The 19,885-nt window shown below is 37.0% G+C and overlaps 1 protein-coding gene across 31 annotated transcripts in view; it reads right to left on the bottom strand.

Annotated features, from left to right (window-relative positions):
* Nucleotides 1-2,188: 2,188 nt before the first annotated feature.
* PARD3 (par-3 family cell polarity regulator) overlaps nt 2,189-19,885 on the bottom strand; it is a 434,005-nt gene continuing 416,308 nt past the window's right edge. For all 31 annotated transcript variants that reach the window (XM_040680350.2, XM_040680546.2, XM_040680478.2 and 28 more), the window contains 3 exons: nt 17,070-17,190; nt 7,634-7,761; nt 2,189-4,293 (listed from right to left, as the gene is read on the bottom strand). In XM_040680350.2, the coding sequence (XP_040536284.1) occupies nt 3,900-4,293; nt 7,634-7,761; nt 17,070-17,190 (643 nt within the window). In that variant the 3' untranslated portion in view covers nt 2,189-3,899. The remainder of the gene's footprint in view (nt 4,294-7,633; nt 7,762-17,069; nt 17,191-19,885) is intronic.

Genomic DNA, 19,885 nt, shown 5'->3' with positions numbered 1-19,885 from the left:
AGATTCCTCACAACTCCCATGAACCAGACTCAGGAGGGAAAGATGTAGAAACAGTCAGGCACAGCAAATAGAATTAGGAAATATTTTGAAAATAGACTTGCAAGCCAGGACATGCAATAGCCAAATCCACTTTGCGTCTCAATGTGACACAAGTTCAAAGGTTTGAATTACTCAAGAACATCCTGTGTTTAGCCAACACCGCTAATCTGGTGCATCTATCGTCTGGCCAATGTTTCTTCCTTTCCTTTCTCAGCGTACCCAGCACAGAGAAGTGCTATGTTACAGACACTCATAAACAGTCTGAATGTGAGCAAAACATCAGCACAGCTTTGGAAAGCAGGCCATATATTCACAGTCATGATGGGTTTAAATTTTGTTTTGTTGTTCTTCCTGCTGTTTGCCAGCAATAAATGGCAATTGTACTTTCCGACCATGTTCAGCTGGGCTCTACGCCATTTTCTGCTGTTTTTGATGGCAGAGTTCTCCAAGACATATATTAGAATATCTGGCCTATGCAATAATTCACTAAGGCTGCAGTCTCGTTTCCAAGGAGGCCCAGTAACAAGAGGGGAAAGCTTTTTTAGAAAGGCAGCAGACTTCTACATGAATAATATTGAACTTTCCCATGGAATTTCAATAGCATTAACAAATTATTTTGATAAAATACCAGCAGGCTTTGCAGATGGGTTATAGGAGAGAAAAATGTGCAAGCTCTACACCCACTCCTCGATGTTCTAAGCTCCCTTACAGTCTGTCCTGTGATCATTCTTAAACACACTTATGTCAGAGTTAATCTCATAATGGTAATACGTCCACAACAAATTACCACAGCAATGCAGTGAGCTCAATTAACTTTTAGATCTATTCACTATGCAGAACGAAAGGTCACTTTCTATTAAAACATCTCCCTCCCACTTCCTTATCATCCTTTGCAACTTACGGGAGTTAATATTAGAAATCCTGTCTCTGCTATGTCAGGAAGAAGACAGGATGACGAAGCCAGAAAAAGACCTTATTCTTTGCTAGCATAATGCAGGCATTGCCCAAAGAGAACATCTGCCTTCTTTCATGAACACATCTAATTATGGCAAATTGTTAACACCTTGAAGATGAGTCTCATACAAGGGTAAACTTTAACATATGCCATCCTCATGCGTAAAACATGCAGTACTTCAATTTTTTCCAAACATATGCCCTTTTTCCTACAACAGTTTATCTAAGACCTTATTTTGAAAAGAGCTTCAACCTGTTTTCCATTCCTATGGATGCATTTCTCAGTGTTTGCTATTATTTGCCTGTCCAAATAATTCCATAGAAGAATCAAACTATGTAATCTGGGAACACAATCAGGAGATGAGACTGCAAGGCCTGCAAAACAGCAAACACTGTTATTTTCTCACTCACAACTGCAGGTTTAGGTCTTTTACGAAATCCTGCCTTTGGCTTATTTGGACACCACAAGCTGCCTGTCCACCTTACAGCTTCTGCTCCTCTTCCCCTTGAGATCCCACACTAAAGTCACAGTGAATAATTTGACACTATTATTGCCATGGCAACAGCCTGATTTCATGCATATACAGAATTATGATTGACATTCCTGCAGTATCCAGCAAAAGCAGAAAGGAGAGGAAGAGGGAAGAAGACACAGCTTCAGTACTAATGGGGGAACTAAGTATCACCAGCACTGTAAATACTGCTTTTTTCGTAAATCTGCCTTCTCCCATTTTTCACTGTGCCAACATTCCTGTTCAAGACTCACACTACAGCCCAAAATACACACTGAGTGCCATGAGGTCTTTCTGATATGGGCCTTGGTTTCGCCAGAGCCCAGTGGGTGCCTGTACCCTGACACACACTCCTCAGGGAGAGCACTCCACACAATGGCCCAGGAAGACTTCCACCACAGAGGCCAGTCTTACAAAAGCACCTTTCAAGCATCGCAGGTATGGCCTGAAATAACATGAGAGGCCAAACTGAGCATTTTTTTCCATTGAAGATGGTTTTCAGGTGTTCAGCTGGGCTGTAAATCTTTTTTTTTTTTTTTTTTTTTTGGCCTGTGTTTATAAGTGCTCACACAAACACACACGCAAACCATTAGGAATAGGATAAAATAACATCTGTTAAATGTTTCTGAAACTCAGTGTTTGCAGCAGTTCTCATAAGGGTCTACAGTCAATACCAAGACAAGAATGGAAACAGCCTTTTATTCTAAATTTCATATGTACATGGAAAGCTGTTTTACACAGTTCTGGAAATTCTGCGTAAAAGAGCTATTGTCATCCAATGTCACTGTGCTTACATTAGTAACAACTTTTAAACATGGAGTACATTATTAACAACGAAAACCATTAACAAACAGGCATAAAAGACACAGATATGTGTGCTGATATTTCACATATATTCTAGAAATGAGTTGGCGCAAAAATAAAATGTGCCAGTAAAAAAAATAGGCATTTTTAAAATCACGCAATACATGATTTTTCTTTCTTGTTTTCATTCTTTCCTTTTTGTACACAATATGCTGAGATCCATTCTCAAGCCTTCTCACATCAGGATTTGCAGGCACTTCAGCAACCCAGCTATATTTTTACAATACATGACGTTCAGACCAACAAACATAAAAACAACTGCTGCAAAAGAAATTCTCATATCCCATATGCACATTCAAATATTACTCCCTGTTAGAGCAATCTTTTTCATTATACTTATTTTTGGATACTGACATGTTTTCAGGATGATGTGTAACAGTTTGTCTCCACTTATGTCTCACTCATACACTTACAGGTTTATTTTTAATGTAACATCACAATGCAGTAGTACAGTATACGGAAGCACAAGGCAGTTGTCCACAAAGCTTCACAAATTGTAAAAAGAAGAAACTGTTTTCTTTTCAGTTTTTGGGGTTTTTTTTTGATCTAAAGAGAAGCATTGATTTTTTTCTTTCTTAATATTATGCCCTAAGACAAAGACAACTGCATATCAGATAACCACATGATGACTCCCTCCCTAGTTGTCTTTCAAGACATAGTCGTCTTATGACCAGCTTCCTCTGGAAGTAAAGCAAAGCAGAACCCAATTGTTTGTTTGTTCTTAATTCCCCATATTTAATGAAATAATGATATAGACTTCTCAAGGGTTTGGCTGTGACTGAGTAAATAATCTCTTAAGTTATTTCATTTGCAGTGGACCATGATTAAGATTACAAGGCAATTGGAACAGGATCCTCAGGATAACTGAGAGTAATGTTGTTTTCCTCATGAGTCAGGGCAGGTCTTTTTTAATAAGCTCAGAGTGGGGAGAGAGACAAAAGAGTGCATATGTGCATTATAGGAGAGGGGTAGTTTTTCAGCTTATAGACACTTAAATATTGATCAACAAAGACTGGTAATGACTCCACCATAAAACATCTCAAGACTGTGATACAGAGTAGAGCTGAGCCTTGTCCACTCAAGAGTGATTTGTAACCTCCTCTTCTGACCCAAGAGAAATGAAAAAAGGATATGTCAATGCTTTCTTCAACCTCAAATTCATTAATTTTATGCCACAAAGCTGCATGTTGGTGTAAATAAGTCACTGCAAAGTAAAACACATTACAACAAATCCTAGTAAAAAGCCATCGACAACCTCTGGACTGGGCTACGGGACTTGGTAAGCAGGGGTGGTGTTGCTCACTTCTGCTATGATTGTCAAATGGTGGAAAATCCTTCCATGAAGTTAACACTTGAGACAGAACAGCAAAGACATAAGGCCCACCAACTCTTTGCCCGTATTGTTAAAGGCACTGAAACAGACAATAGATATATTCCTTAGTACCATCAGTTTAAAAAGTTTTCAAAATATAAGTCTTTATATGAAAATGTTCCTTATTGCATGATGAGTTGATCTTCATTTTCTTCACCTCAAGAATAAAACGGTCTTCCCTTTTCTGGCGTTTGTAATCTGTTCAGCCTGGCTACCTGAGATGGTGAAGGTGGCACATCTTGCCTGAAGGGACCTTTAGGTGGGGTATAATTAGGGTCCTGAATTTTCTTATATGAGTCATAATTGCTAGGCCCTTCAGAAGAAGTTTTTTTTTTCAGTTGTTGTTCTTTCCGTCTCTGCTCTTGACGGAGCAGTTCTTGTGTTTCTAGCATCACCCTGGCATTGAAGCCATGTCCCCCCATGTAGCCGTTTCTTGATCCCTGGTAGCTGGAATATCTGGGATTATCCTTTGCAGTCTGGAACCCTTCACCTGGGGAATAGCTCTGCTCCCAGGAGTCCTGAGAAACAGAACTGGCATTTTTTCTGCTTTGCCTGAAAGAAGAAGAAGGAAGAAGCTTTAAAGACAAATATTCTGGTTTTCCATTTACTGAGAACGATCCTGGGAAAGAAGTGTGCTTCTGAAATGCTAGCAGGCTTCCCCAACTATCATATGCTTGAGAAGGAACGTTCTCTTCTGCCCCAAAGAGGTATCTTGTCTCTTTTGCTGAGAGAACTTTGCCTGTAGTGTTAAGCTACGTTTCTGGGCCTCTCTAGTAGGAATAGGTTGTGAGTACTGATACAGCACTACAGCAGTCATCACCTGCCTGAGAAAAACTTGCAACAATTTAGTTGCAGACGAGGAAAGACCGCATACAATGCTGTGCTTTCTAAGAAACCGGATAAAATCCAGCATTTGTAGTCACTTGTGAAAGATTTGAATCTAGACTCATACTTGATTGAGGATGCGAGAGGCAGACCTTTAAAACATTTGCTCTAGCACTGTACAAGTCAGAAGATAAAGCACATTATTTATAGGTAGATATGGAGATAAGAGTTTCTTCCCGTTCCAGAATGAAGGAATTTTATGCTATCACAACTGTTTCCCAGTTTGCTATAGCTTCCATAAAAGTAAAGGCAGATATAAGCTTTCTCGCTCTTTTTTTTTTTCTTTTTTTGGCTCCATTGCACAGATAAATGAATCAAAAGCATATAGGAATTACAATTTTTTTTATCTTTTTTCACAATAAATCGCTGCATTATTTTGAAGACAGATTATGGTTTTGAAATAGCTTTAATTTACCATCAAGCTGCTAGATGCTTTTATGAATTTAAAATAGGATTGGTGATGATAAAGTAAAGCAATTGGGTGCTGCAGCAGAACAGATACCCACTCTGAGATTAACCTTACTGTATGAGAATGAGGCAGTACAATAAAATAGATTGCAATATTAACCAACAAGAAAATCATTCAGTAGTGTAAATATGGCATGTTTTTTCACGTCAACACACATGATTCAATGGGGTCTCATGCAATGAATACGCAGTGTAAAGACGTGAGACCTGTAGAATTTCACTACCATTTGTAGAAGTAACAGTGTTTGTGGGTACTACTGCAGTCTTCCTTCCATGCATATAACTTGAAAATGACCATATCCACCTTTTTTTTTTTTGTAATGTATTTTGAGACCCTGAGATGAAAACTGTTATTCAGGATGAATGCAAGTTATTACAGCAAAAATTATAACGTAATGTAAATTCTTATGCAAATTTTTATAGCTGTTCTTGGTATTCAAATATTCTGCCAAAGAAACAATGTTTTTGAGCCATGTTTTATCACTCTCTGGAACAAGAGCAAATTGAATGAACCTCTGTAGGCTACGAAACTGTCAGGTTTCTGATCTAGAGCAAGATAAATTTTAAGTACTACAAAATTAACTTGGAGTTAAACATTGCTTTCACAGTTTCACATGGGACAAGAGGATGACTAGTTGAACTGATTTAATTTACTGACTGTTTTCTGGTACTTGTTCAAAATTAGTTGGCCCACTTTCATTGTCTTTCTGGGAAGATTCTTTAAAATTGACTAAAGTGCCTTCAGCACTGATGAAATAAATGTACAAAGTAAAAAAAAAAGAGGCTCCTAGAGACTCTACAAGATGAAAAGCAACAAAGCTCCAGAATGAAGCCAGTACACAAACGTTAAATATTACGAGGCCATAGTTGCAACATTAACCCTGGGACCTAAGTTTCAGAGTAAGATTTCTTTACAGATTGCTCATTGAGTTACAGTTTGTAAAGCTAAGTGTCTCAGCTTGTTATAGGAGAAGTGTGGTATTCATAGCACTCAACTTTAGCCTGAGATCCTAAAATTCTGTCTGCTCTAAGCACAGCTCAGAAATCCACAGTGCTCAAGTGCAATCATTAAATTAAATTAAATTAAACATTTCAGACATTAATTTCTTAGTAACATGCATTCTTACAAGCTTGCTGGTCATTTCTCATGTTGAAAAATGTAGTGAAGTTCTCACTGGTTTCAAAACAAACATTTCTATAGCCCAAAGAATAATTTTCCAAATTTCCTGTAGATTAATGTTCTCCTTACAACTATGAATTCCTACCACTAGGAGAGCATTGTAACTCAGTTCTAGTTTTTAAATGCTACCAGTGACTGAGCAGAACAGGGGAAGCAAGTTTAAAGAATCAGCTTCCAAACTGACAATACCCCCAGCTTAAAAACAACACTAGCACTTATATTTTCCCACTCAATCTATTGCTGGAACCAGTAACACAGAGAATTTCTCAGGTTAAAGATCATGGCTTTTATACATGTAGTCACTTCAGAAATAAGATAAAGATAGGAAGGAAAAGAAATAACAAAAATTATCAAAATAACAAACCAATATTTTTTTTTTAAGAAAACACAATAACTACTTTGTTTTCCCACTTTCTTACAAAAAATAAGAGGAAAATGGTGTTATAGCACATTAAAATCAGAGAGATCTTCTTTATTTTCAAAGAAGGCAGTAAGAGAAAAGTTCATGATAACTTAGATTATGAAGCTTCTATTTGTTTCAACAAAATATAGCTATGATATACTTGCTAAAACATGTTAAATCAATGCAATTTGACAACCAAACTCTAGAGTAAAGAATTCTCCATTCAGCCATCACCATTAATATTTGAAAATGAAAAGATTATTTGCATAATGCTAAACGATGATAGTTATTTAATTTAGAATACAAATTGGGTAAACTTTTAATAATTCTTATAGCTAAATAACAAGTAAAAGACATTGTACCCAGCTAGCTCATTTTAAAAACCTAGGGTTTTTTTAAACACAGATTTGTTAGACGAAAGTGTATTGCTTTTCAGCATTCCATCGCCAGTGACCCAGTAACTTAGAAGAAAATATATATGCTGGAAACTTGGAGGCCACTGATATTTTTGGATAGAGTTTCCTCAGTTCCATATTTTGTTTTTCACGGTCTTGATTCGTTGTTTTTCTTTTAATTTTTGCTATCCGTCAGCATCACAATGACAGAATTTCTACCCAGTAAGGCATTATGCAACAGGAAAAACTGTCTGAACTGTCAAAAGGGGACAACGCATGACAGGCTCAGAAGACTTCTGTAACTGTAGAAAATGGAACTGTATGAAACTTTCTTAATTCTGCTGGGTGCTCTGTCATCAAATCTCACTGAAATCATCTCTGAAGTGATTCTACTGAAACAAACAGTTACCACATTTTTCTCACTTCACTCTTCCACACTGAATACATTCCACCTTATATTGAAGCTGAACAAAAGTGTCTGCACTAAGCACAACAGTTTCTTTCCACAAACAAAATGAGCTCCAGGCTCATACACAGAGCAGCTTCAGCCAGTTGCCATACCTGGGTAATGAGCTGTACTGGCGCTGAGCTTGCTGGAAACTCTCTCTTTCTTCTTGTCGTTGCCGTTGCATTTGAACCTCTACCGATACTGAGTGTCTGCCACTCTGCGAGTATGTCTTGGAGTTTGGCTACAAAATGAAAACAAAAATGTCTTAAGCAAAGCAGAAAAATACCCACAAAAGAGCTATCATTTACATTGCTATTGTATATACAGTCATATTTGGAATAACGTGCGGATCAAGGTGCTCCTTCCTAAGAATTGCATTAAACTCAGATACATTATACTGAGTCGTGTGCTACAGCCTCTGCTCCTGACTTAACATTTATGGGATACATGAGAAAAATACTTGTCCAAAATGGGTTGTGCTTTTGTAGAAACACTGAAATTTAAGTGAAGTCAGGAGGTAACCTAGCCATGCTAATGGTAAGTTTCATACTCTACTGAGGATCTGAAGGAGGAGGAGGAAGCAACGTTCTCAATTCTCATGTACTCCCCATTAGCAGTGCCATCTTATTTTGCTATGGGCCCAGATGCACACCACTTGTTCTTTGGAGATAGGGAAACATTTTCTAGTTTGATAGTATCAAAAAAACAGATTTAGCAAGTCCCTTGTGGAACATGGGGAATCCTGTGCCTCAAAGAAGGATTTAGATAACATCTTAATACAGGGACAGTTTGAAAGTTTGGGGCCAATGCCAAGAACACATGAAAACGGATGGCCTTTCTGGGAATACACAGCATTACTGGAGAAGACCTGGGAGAATGGCTGAATTTAAACTTGAGGCTATGAGAAAATTTACCCTTGTAAAGATTTCACTTTTCATTTTCTTTTACTATGTTATTCATATTTTGTGATTTCAAGTTGCAAAGCAGGGTGCCACAAAAGTGAAAGTGTTTGTCTAATTGCTGGTCAGGGAGCACAACCACTTGTCTCAGACCTGCTTTCATTAAAGCACTTTCTTGCTTTCCAGTCTGCACATTCCTTCACAATGAACATCTCTTTTGTTTTGAGTTGGTTCTATTTTTCATTTTTTGCTATTATAATTTCAACAGCAGAAAGATATCAGAATGGCTGACAAATATCTGAAAGATAAAAGGCTTTTCAAATTCTCCTTATGCTGGAGACAAGTTTTAGAAACCAGAAAGTTGTTTTTTGTGACATAAACTTCTCCTTTGTCTTACTATAGAGTCAAGTACTTTCAGGTAGCCAGAAACACAACAAATCTGATACAAGTGTGCAACTTTTAGAAATTTCATCTTCAATAACAGTACACTTCAGGCAGGGCATCAGCCACAGCGCAGAAGTACAATTTAGGGAACAACTGCTTTTCCCATTAGATGAAGATTATTGTGTATCAGAATGTGAAAGCACACAACTATGAGTAACTTACTTTGGAGGATCGTTGATACACCACTGATGCATACTTCAGAATAGATTTACTCAGGAAAAGCCTCAGCAAAGCAGTACTTCTAATGAAAAATGCTTTAGGAATGGTATGATGAGGCAACAAGTTCAGAAAACAGAATTGTGTCAGCCCTGTGGGAAATTTTCTGAGATGAATACGCTGTACATATGTATGTTCAAACCAACAACTCCCATGGAGGTTTCCTACTATATTAAATAAGGGAAACCCATATGGAGCAACGTTTCAGTTATTGCATATGTCAACATTTCTAACTTTTTGACTTTATTGAGAGTCTTCCGACATTTGGTATTTTATTGAAGGGCTCAGCTTATGGAAGCAAGTGATTACCTGAAAATTACCAGATTTATCTCTGAATTCTTTACAGTGTGGTTATAACCAGCTTCCAGAGAACCACAGGGAAACTTAGTAGTTCCCATCTCAACTCTTCCATAAGGAATAGAAGCATTTAAACTAAGATTTTAGAGCCAATCTTATCATTGTACGGTTCCCACTTTAACAATGTTGGAAGACTGCATACAGCTGGAAAGTTACAGCTGTCTCAGCTGTGACAAAATGGTTACCACAAGCAAGATGAAATTGGAATTGCTTTGTTATCTGAAAACATTTTCACTTGTTTCAGTTTACTGTAAATATAGAAAAAAATAATTTTACAATACAGGGAATGGTTAAATTATCAAACAAGTGGAGCTAGAATTGAACTGCTACTTGATTCAGCAAGTGTCAACAAGACACTAGGATGTGTAGTCCGGAAAGTATGAATGCAGGTACACATATACATATGTGTGCATGCATGTGCTAAGAGCTAAGGTTGCCAGAAAAGTTTCTGCTAAGGTAACAAAGGCTTTGAAAGACCTATTAGACTGTGAATGGACCAAGATCCAAACTTAGCTTCAGGGAGATTTTGCTTTAATGCACGCAGGAACCGATGGTTCAACAGAAGCAGGAGCTGCCACCTGCCTAACTCTGTAGCACCTGCCTGGATTTATTGGCTCTGAGGAGTCAAGTGTTTACTCTCAGATGCTGACAAATAATGTCACCTAATGGACAAATTTTATGACTTGACGGGTCTAAATGCAAGAGTTTAAAATCAATTACCTGCTTTTCTGAAGGAACAAGTACCTGTGTGTCCTTTTAAAGTGGCTTTGCAATACTTAACATGAAGAGTAGGATACTTATTGAGAGTCCTGTCTAGACGTTGTCAACAGCTGCAGTATGCTGCATAAAAACACTCCTTCTGTACATAATCTCATGTTCCATAACATAGCATATATATACATAGACAGGTACATTCAATCATCTTATTAATGAAAAGAGATTTCCTTAAAATCTTTTCATTAAAAACCTCAGTGATACCATAGTGAATGCCCTTAATTATGGTTAAGATGATATAAAGACTTAAAAAAACTCTTTTTGGACCCTTAACTTATTTAGAAAAATGCAGCTCCTTGTGCAGTGATTTATCTTTCAATATGCTTTCAATTAAAGCATGTGAACTGAAAGTACTTATGTAGTCTTAAAATCTAATTAGTATGTTTTTAAAATATATACATAAACAGTGTCCAGTGTTGCAGTATAGAAACTAACATGCATGCCTCATTTATGTCAGCAAAATATAAGGTAATTAAAAATAAGATGAGCTATTTACATATCTTTCAATAGCAACAAAATACATGTATAAGGAAGACAACACAATACTGTTAGCAGCGACATGAACTGGGTAACACAAGGCTGAGTACAATTATAACAACCTGAAATCATCCAACAAACTTGGCAGCAGCTCTGTCTTCACAGAACAGATTGATAAGAACTCAGGCCTTGTTTGCAATGAGATGTACGACAAGCATTGACCTTTTAAATCAGGATGCGGTCAAGGCCACAATAACAACCAAGGCTGCATTATACAAATAAATGTATGTTCAAGTCTTCCACAATACATTTAAGTGGCAATGATAGTTATTGCATTCAGCATTGTTAAACAGTGCTTGGCTTGTAAAACTGTGTTTTGAGATACATGAAATTAGACAGCTCTCTTCTCAAATAGACAGGAATTTAGAATGAGGATTGTGAAATTAGACGTTTCTACAGATTTCTCTTTTTATCCAAATAACACTTTTTGCACTTCGAACAGAATGTACCCATGGGTCATGTTACTGCTCTCAGCAGTAAAGGACAGCATTTTTGAGGACTAAAGGTCACTCCTCCCTTTTCTAGCTAAACATGAGGCTGCCCACACAGTTTCTTCACCCACAGGGCAGCATTTCTGCCCGTAGACATGTGCCTGCCCCCGGGACCAGAGTTACAGAAAGGAGACCATAGGGCCAATCCACGGCACTACATTTTAGGGAAGACCCACTCATCCAGGTGGCACAAGATGCACCAGTTTAGATGGCTTCTATTTCACAAACTGCAGTCCTAGAGTGAAAGTGGGAGAAATGCTCACTCAAACTCATAGAATTTATTTATGTTGATAAAAATGTAGTTAATACAGAGATGAATAAGACCTTTCACATTTTCCTAGTTTTTGTAAATAGTTGTAAGTAAATAAATAAGTCACTATCTAATATTGAAATACATTTGCTATTTTTTTTTTTCCAGATGAAGCTGTTTTTAACTAAGGAATTTAAAATTCACCTGGAAAGTCTGTAAACAGGAGACCCCCCAAATGCCTCAGGTTCTAAAAGTTCAGTGCTAGTAGATAAGATGAAATGATCACGCCTGCTTTATATATGTGTGCTTGACACAGATGATAGACAATCCAGCAATTGTATATCAAGATTTAGAACGATGAAAAACATTCCATGGTTATGATGGCTGTCCTGGAAAACTGTTTTTATTTCCATCTTTTTGTTTATGTTGCTGTGGTGAACAGAATGTACAGCAGTATTTCTTTTAAAAATGGCCAACAGGTGTGTATTAATTCAAGCACCACACAATAAGAAAATCCCATCCCTTTGTGCATCTTTCTTTGGTGTCTATGAAGGAAGCTGAATGCCATGGTATGGGATTAAGATGTCCATTCTGTACAAGAGGAGCAGCAGAAAGAAAATCTTCAGTATGGTAGAAACAAACCACTCAGACAGCCTTGACATTCTGCCTGGGTTATTTACATGCACTGCATGCCTGCGAGCTATAAAATATGTTTGTTTACAAAATGAAATTATTTCTTTTTTTTTTTTTTTCACATTTTCTATCCTCATTTTTATTTTTCAGATAAAATAATAGATTGAAACTAGTGGGGAAAAAGTCATTTAAAATAGACAACAAAATTTTAGAGCCAAAATATAAAGCTGGGCAGAAGATACGTGGTATTTCATGAAATCCTCCCAGCTTTGACAAAGCATGGGTATAAATTACATAGCTGAGAAGAAACTAACTACAAAGAGGGTGCCCTGCGTAAGTTTGGTTTCCTTTCTGAAAGAGTCTGGAATAGGAGAAACTGCAACTTAACTCTTAGCCTTTGACCACGGTAATGTTCAACTGGATATCACCAAATATGTTAATAGCATTTCCTGACAGAAATTCTTGAAATGGACTGATAGTAAAAAGAAATAATATACTGTTTTTCTTTCTTGTCAATGTGTTGAGTAATTGTTCTTCAGAATTTACAGCCTGATATAAACCTTGCAATACTCATTTTAAATATAGTCTGTTATTTGTTTTTCCAAGTAAGATAAATGGAAGTTACTGTGATAAAAATCAGGCTTTTGTTTTTCTAAAACAATTTGATATTATTTGGAATACATTATGGCTTTGGATTCGTTAAATACATGAATGCATTTTTTTCTCTAAATCTGTCGTAGCCACAAATTCTATACATGAGCAAACTGAAAAACCAAGCATAGTGCCTAGATCTCCCTAGCATAGTCCCTACATTTCGGTCTTATTAAGACTGCTGGCGTAGTTTCTCTACAAAATTCATGCAGTTATTTACTTTTCCGAAATTTGTGCACATAATTAAAGCTATACTCCAACAAGTAAGGTTTTATGTTTATTTTGACTCAGTTATCTGTTATCTTTAGAACAAAAATATCTTTTTATTTGACTCCTAAATATTTAAAGTGAAGTTTGTTTAGCTGCTCTCTTGCTACCAATTTTCTCCTACCATCCAAATAGATTTGAGATGACTGGAGAAGAATGTATTTCTGAATGGAAGTTGTCACTTTCTATTTCTAGCACTGAATTTTTGTGTTAAAGATGAAGAACTAAAACGCCAACTTTTGTCTCTCTGGAGTCTTTTTGTTTTTCTCATAATCAGTGCATTTCTACAGGCAGGACTGGCAAGCACTTGTAGCATTTTCAACTGATTAAATATGGTATATGTTTTTTTAATTGGAGCGTTCACTCCCATGACATTTAGCGCTACAATGGCATGTTTTTGGAGATCTGTAATTAAAATATGACTAGACAAAAATAAAACATGTGGAATAACATAAATCAAACTCCCCTATCTCCAGAACTGATGCAAGCAAAGACAAACCTCGGCAAACCCAATATGACCCAGGAAAACAAGCAAACAAACAAAAACAACACAAACCAAAACTAAAAAAACCCCACAGAGACTCAGTGTTGGTCCTGAATAGAAAAATCAACTCAGAAAGAATCCAGCATTGGTATAACAATTTGTCATAGCAACAGCAGGGGCTGTAAAACCAGCAGCCATACTGTGACTCCGTGTAGTTCTGTATGCCCAGGTACACGTTTCTGCCAACCTGACTGCAACTTACACCAGCAGGATTAAAATGTATTAATCATATTTGAATTTGTTTTCCATTTTTTTTCCCTGTGTAACATCAGACATAAAGCCTTGCCCTTCTATGTCTTCTTGTACCGTTTTTGATATACACACACACACACACGCAAAAAAAAAAAAAGCAAGCAAAAAAAGCAGAAAGAGGGAAAAAAAAAAAAAAGGAGAAGCCTGAGAAAGTTCTCTTAAAATAAACAAAAAGCTTTTCCATCAAGCTATGAGCATTGACTCAACTGCAGAACTGCTGAGTTCCTGAGATGCTTCAATGCTGCGACAGTTAGTCAGTTATTAAACTTTAACAGCATGTCATTCAGATGGCCTTGAGCAGAAACACCACACCATCAACAGACGTGTCCTCTCATTCCAGCACTATCACTTTTTGTGTCTGTTCAGTTGCCTGATGCTGTACGAGTACTTGTAGGCAGTCAAGTGTTTTGTTTACAGGCAGGGCAAACACAGCAGGCCAAAAGTCCAGCTCTGCCACATTGCTCATCTACAGATAAACAGCCTTCACCTGATGGCAACAGCCAGCAGCAGCTGGGGCTGGACACCGGTCTCTGCCAGCAGCACTGCTCAGGGCCAGCGTGATGTAGTGCTTTGTGGTGCAGAGATCTGCCTCCAGACTCTATGTATTTGTCACAGGTAACCGGGCTGCTGTGTCATAAGCCATTAATAGCCTGGGATGGATTGGAGTTGGTGACATTCACAGGATCATTTTGATAATATATTAGCAGGTTCCTGAGCTATTGAGCTCCTCTGAATATCCTTAAAGCTGCCAGATTTCCGTCAGCACCCATTACTTACACTGCAAACTTTATGTTCATTTACACTTCCTTAAAGTAACCAATAGTCCCACAGCACATCAGCACTCTGTTCCCTATACTCAATCCTCCCATCATCTTGTTAATGAGAAATGCAAACTACTTATCACCTCCTAGCACACACTTCTCAGTGGGTGAAAGATTGGGTTTTTTTTCCTCTCTATCCAAACCAGGTCAGAGTTGGCTGCTGTCATGCAGCTCAGAGGCACCTCTGGATGCAAAGCCCTTTGTCTGTGTAGGCTGCACAAGCCTTCTCCCTGGGTGAAAGCATACTTTTCAACAATGGTCCATGTACAGGTGTGCGTCTCACTGCTATGCTTTGTAACCAACAGCTTGCAGATGGAGAAAACTGAAGGGAGGCTGATAAATGCATAAGTATTTTCCTACATATATATTATAAACTGCTTTTGCATTGTTTTGTGTCACTGGCATTTAATAATACATCTGGATCTGTTTTGAGAGAGTGTCTTAACAAAGTCTGTCATCTTAGACTAATATGTTAAAGTAATAGACTCTCCTTAAGAGAGACGGTTATGGTTCCTTAATACTGAAATGACTGTGAACTGTTGAAATGGATGAGATCACTGCTTTATCCTTTCCAAGCGTTATGATCTTGAAAGCCTGGAGTACATGATGGAAAAATATTATAATTCAAAAATACACTGGGCCAATTTTTTTTAAAGTATGTATCTAAAATAAAATATTTGGTCACTTAAGTACTTAACAACATCAGCTCCTAGAAGAGCAACAATGAGGTTCAGAATTAATATTAATACATAAAGCTGAATTAGTCACTTTGAGCTCATTTGCATGATCTGTAGAAGGGGAGTAAACAGAGAGATCCCATTTGTTTGAATAAGAGAAAAGGAAAGGTCAATGTTCTGACCCACAATTTAGGAAATTATTCCATTCCTAAGGTAATCAGCCTGTCATCCAAATAATTCCCTACTCGCTCATTACAAGAAACTATAATAAAAGCCAAGTTGCCTGTCTAAAGTTGCTATGGCATTTAGATATACAACAATTTGGCCCATGACCTTCAGTAGTTAAGTTCCCAAGTCTCCAAGAGTGCAAGTTTTTCTCATAGACAGTTTTCCCAAGAATACAGCTCAAATCTCTCATTTGGAAACAAAACTGCAGTAGAAATGTAAAATGGAGAGTACTTCCTACACCCAGCCCCTTTCTTCCAAAAACTGCCACGCTACAACAGAGATGAGCTATCACATCATATTCACAACATCAAATCAAAAACATCTGGTCTTAAAGAAAATGCTTATTTTATTTATTCTATTTCAGAGAGTATTAGAGGTTTTCTAACATGGGAAACAAGAAGCCTATATCCTTATACAGCATGAGAGGTCATTTAGGGACACATTCACCTTTGTTCCTCTTCATGCTGTATGTTAAAAATACCAGTTTCCAACTAGTGAGTTTAAAAGGGACAAGGACACAAAGACAGAACAGAGGTCCTGTATCCTAATCTCCAGTATCCACCACAAAAGCAAACAGATGATATACTTGTGATGTTACCTAGGTTTTTCTCTGTGACTTTAGACACAGAGACGTTGATCTTGGGATGTTTCCACCTCCATATCATGAGCATTGTAATACTAAGTAGCTGTAACACACCATTTACACTCCTTTTGGAGATGGGGGGAAATTCTACTGCTGTTATGATATGACCTCTTCTCATTGAGAATGTGAGAGAATGGCTCACTGTCTTTATTGTGAATTTTTTTAAACAAATGCATACAATAAAGTATTTATCCCACATTTAAAGAATATTAATTTAGGATATGTAGTTGATTAAAAGGCATCAGTGATTCATTTCAGATATGTAAAACAAGATAAGCACATGGATTTACATAATTGTATCACTTTGCTAGATCAGATTGAACAGTATTTAAATGATCAGTTAGGACATATATCTCAAGATAGAACTATCTTGGCTAATATCAGTGGCAAAGGGACACTATTATGAAACAAATATAATGCATGTCTCTTCTTTTTCACTGTAAAAATACATACTTCTTCCTCTTAAAAGAGGAAAAAACTAATCATGAAGATGTTGCTTCAGAGAAAATACCATGTACAAGGTTACGTGATCTCTTTAAATTATTTGTCATTAGTGTGTGTTTCATTTTGAATTTCTTGGTAAATTTCAAAGTAATTGATATTGGCTTCGGGGCAAAAAAAATCCAAGTAGTAACTCGGAGTCTAGAGTCTAAACACAGAGCAAATTATGCTACACATATAGAGAACAGATTATTGAAGAAGTTTAAAAATGAAACAGACATCACTGTAACAGAAATAAGCAGAGGAGGTCTGGAGGCACACAACCCTGGCTTGGTCCTGCCTTGCTTCTGACCAGGGCAGAGAGAGTGGAGATTGGTGAGATTGGTGCAAGCTTCCAGATTGGACAGACTGTATGTACACTTACCCATGGCTGCTCAAAGCTGTAAGTACGTCTCCTGTCTTCCACGTCCTCATCCTGTTTTGCTTGCTGAAATTCTTGTCTCAGGCGCTGTATCCGGTCATGATTGTTAGGAGTTGATCTGTTGCTAAAAGAAGGAGGATGGAAATGATCAATACTTAGGAAGCCATCTGTGACTGCAATTTCTTTGCAAGGCACCACTGCTACAGTACAGAAGTACAGACTTAAAAATAATTTCCAAGCACTCAATATAAAGACATTTAGACTTTTATAATGATTAATGTTGTTTGATTAATGAACTTCAGATAGTGTAAGAATGGATGAATAAGGAGTTTTCTAAAAATCACCAGAAGTTACTGACATATGTTACTTCTATAAATGAAGAGGAATACATGTTATTGTCAGCCTTAACACTGAGGAACACTATGAGAAAAGCCCTAATGATCTCTGCTACTGAATAAACATGAATGATTCTTCTTCCCTATCAATAAGCGGTAGGACTGTCACATCTTTATTCACATCAGATCATTACAATGTCTGAAGGTCCTACCTATACAAAATTTGATTATTCTCTCCGATCGATAAGTGCCTGTCATCCCTTAGCTCTGTTTTAACAAGTCTTTCAACCAGATCAGCCTGAAAGCATCAGAGTGCCAATGGACCAATGAAAAGCCATGTGAAGGAACACATTCAGTGGCAGAGCAGCAGCTGGGGCTGCCAATATGCAGATGCTGGAGTGCTGGGGGGGGCTCAGCCCCAGAGTCACCCTAATGGAAAAGTACACATAAAATGGAAAAGAATCTTTAGCTCTTCAAAATCATAAATTTTTCCATAATGCCTATTTCAGGTAATCATTTCTCCATAGCTCAGGTTTATGTGAAATTGTGGTGAAATACACACAGGAACAGCTTATTTCATGAGGCTAAGTGGATATTTATTAATCTCATTGCCATTTTTCCATCTGTGCAGCTCCCACCTGACCTCTACAATCCCCACCATATTTCAAACATGTTAATGTGGGAATCACAGGATGTCTGACAAACAAATAATATTATATCAAGTCTAAGCAGAAACGTTTTAATCTCTTATTATTGTCTTTTTAAGCCCTGCATTTTTCTGTTTATTTCAAAAGAGCTGATGAGGAATGTTCAGCTATTATGTTGTTTCAAAGGAGAAATCTACAGGGATGCAGTGGAAAACAATCCCATAGATTCCTGTTCATGGACACGAGGTATAATAAAACACAGTGAACTTATATCCCAGGTTTTCCCTCATATGAGAAGAGACACTTCTGGAGTCCATCTGTGACTGTTTTCTGCATCTGTCAGGATTGGTAGGTGCAGTAGACTGGAGGCTATAGATGTTTGAGACGTTGCCTCCCACTCTTTTCAGTGCCATTAAAAGGAGCTTATCACTGCTTGGTTAGCCAAACAGAAAAATTAGCACAGTTCTAGCAAAAAGAATTTATAAAAGAGGTTTTCTTGTTTTTTGTTTTTGCTGTTTTTGTTTTGCTTTGTTTTTTCCTATGAAAAAAAAGACAAAGAAGAGGATGGGTAGGTCAATTCTACATGCAGACTGCCATTTTGAAAAGTACAGCTAAAAGAAAGGTTTATTTAGAACAGATGGAAATAAGACATTATGACACTTTCAAAATTTCCCTCTCCTTTTAGGTGAGTAGATAATTCTATTTCCTTAATTCATATTAATTTTGTGGAACAGCTTATCTCTTTTTGCAGTTTTACATTGTGTAAATTCATTTTTTATTGTCAAACTCTACCCAGCTTTTCTATATAAGCATTTGTTTTTTACCTGATACACTGCTATACACAGCACTTTTTAAAACGCAGTCACCACAATCTAATGTAAGGCATATCAAATATTTTAAAATAGCCTGTTGGTTTTAAAACTGGTATTGTTAATCAAACAAACAAGTAGTCTAATACATTATAAACAGACAATCTGCAAATTAAATTGCATTTAAAATTAACTATTAGTATTTGAGGTGTAAGAACACATTTGAAGGACAAATGCCCTTGGACTTTGGTGTGATATTACTAGCAAAGTGCTGCACATGGACACCTTCAGGCTGATCAGTCTTCTTCAATCACATTTATTTCAAACTCTAAGGAAACACAATGCAAATGTGACACTTGAGCAGTGATTTCCTGGCAAAGAAAAATTGGAAGGAAAACCCAGAAAAAAAGTAGTGAATGAGAACCTGTGCATGATGAAGAACAGACATATTGTACCAGCTCCTAAAAGGGTCATTGGAAGGATTATTACAGATTTAAGGACTTCTACACATTTTGAGATTGTTATTAATGAAAAGAATTACAACAGAGTAAGCAAGAATAACAAATGAATGCATAGTGTTCATGCTATGAAGCTAAAATGTACATCTCTTCCAGTTAAGGGAATGCATGAATTTGACACCCTCTACACGCCAGAGACACAGAACAATTAACAGACAGGGAGGATACTGGGATTTATGATTAATTATGAACTTAAGAACAACTTAGTTTAGTGATGGGAAAAAAAGCCAAGTTGACTTAAGAAATTCAAAGTTATTTAAAGTTATTAAAAGACTTGATAATAGAAGATAAACCTTTCAATAATAGTTCTATTTTATCACAAAAGCAAGGGACATGACCCAAATTTAGAAAATTGCAAAAGAAGTGAATAGTAAAAAAAAGGCTATTTCACAGAAAAGAAAGCTAAATTAAAGGACAAATCCACTTCAATATCTACTCAAATTTCTACATGCTCAAAAAGTCTGAGACAAAGAAAATGAGGTCAAATGAGCAGTCTTATAAGAATATAGA

Source organism: Gallus gallus, chromosome 2 (assembly GCF_016699485.2).
Source record: "Gallus gallus isolate bGalGal1 chromosome 2, bGalGal1.mat.broiler.GRCg7b, whole genome shotgun sequence".
In the NCBI taxonomy this organism is placed as follows: Eukaryota; Metazoa; Chordata; class Aves; order Galliformes; family Phasianidae; genus Gallus; species Gallus gallus.
This window is presented reverse-complemented; position numbering and strand designations above follow the sequence as displayed.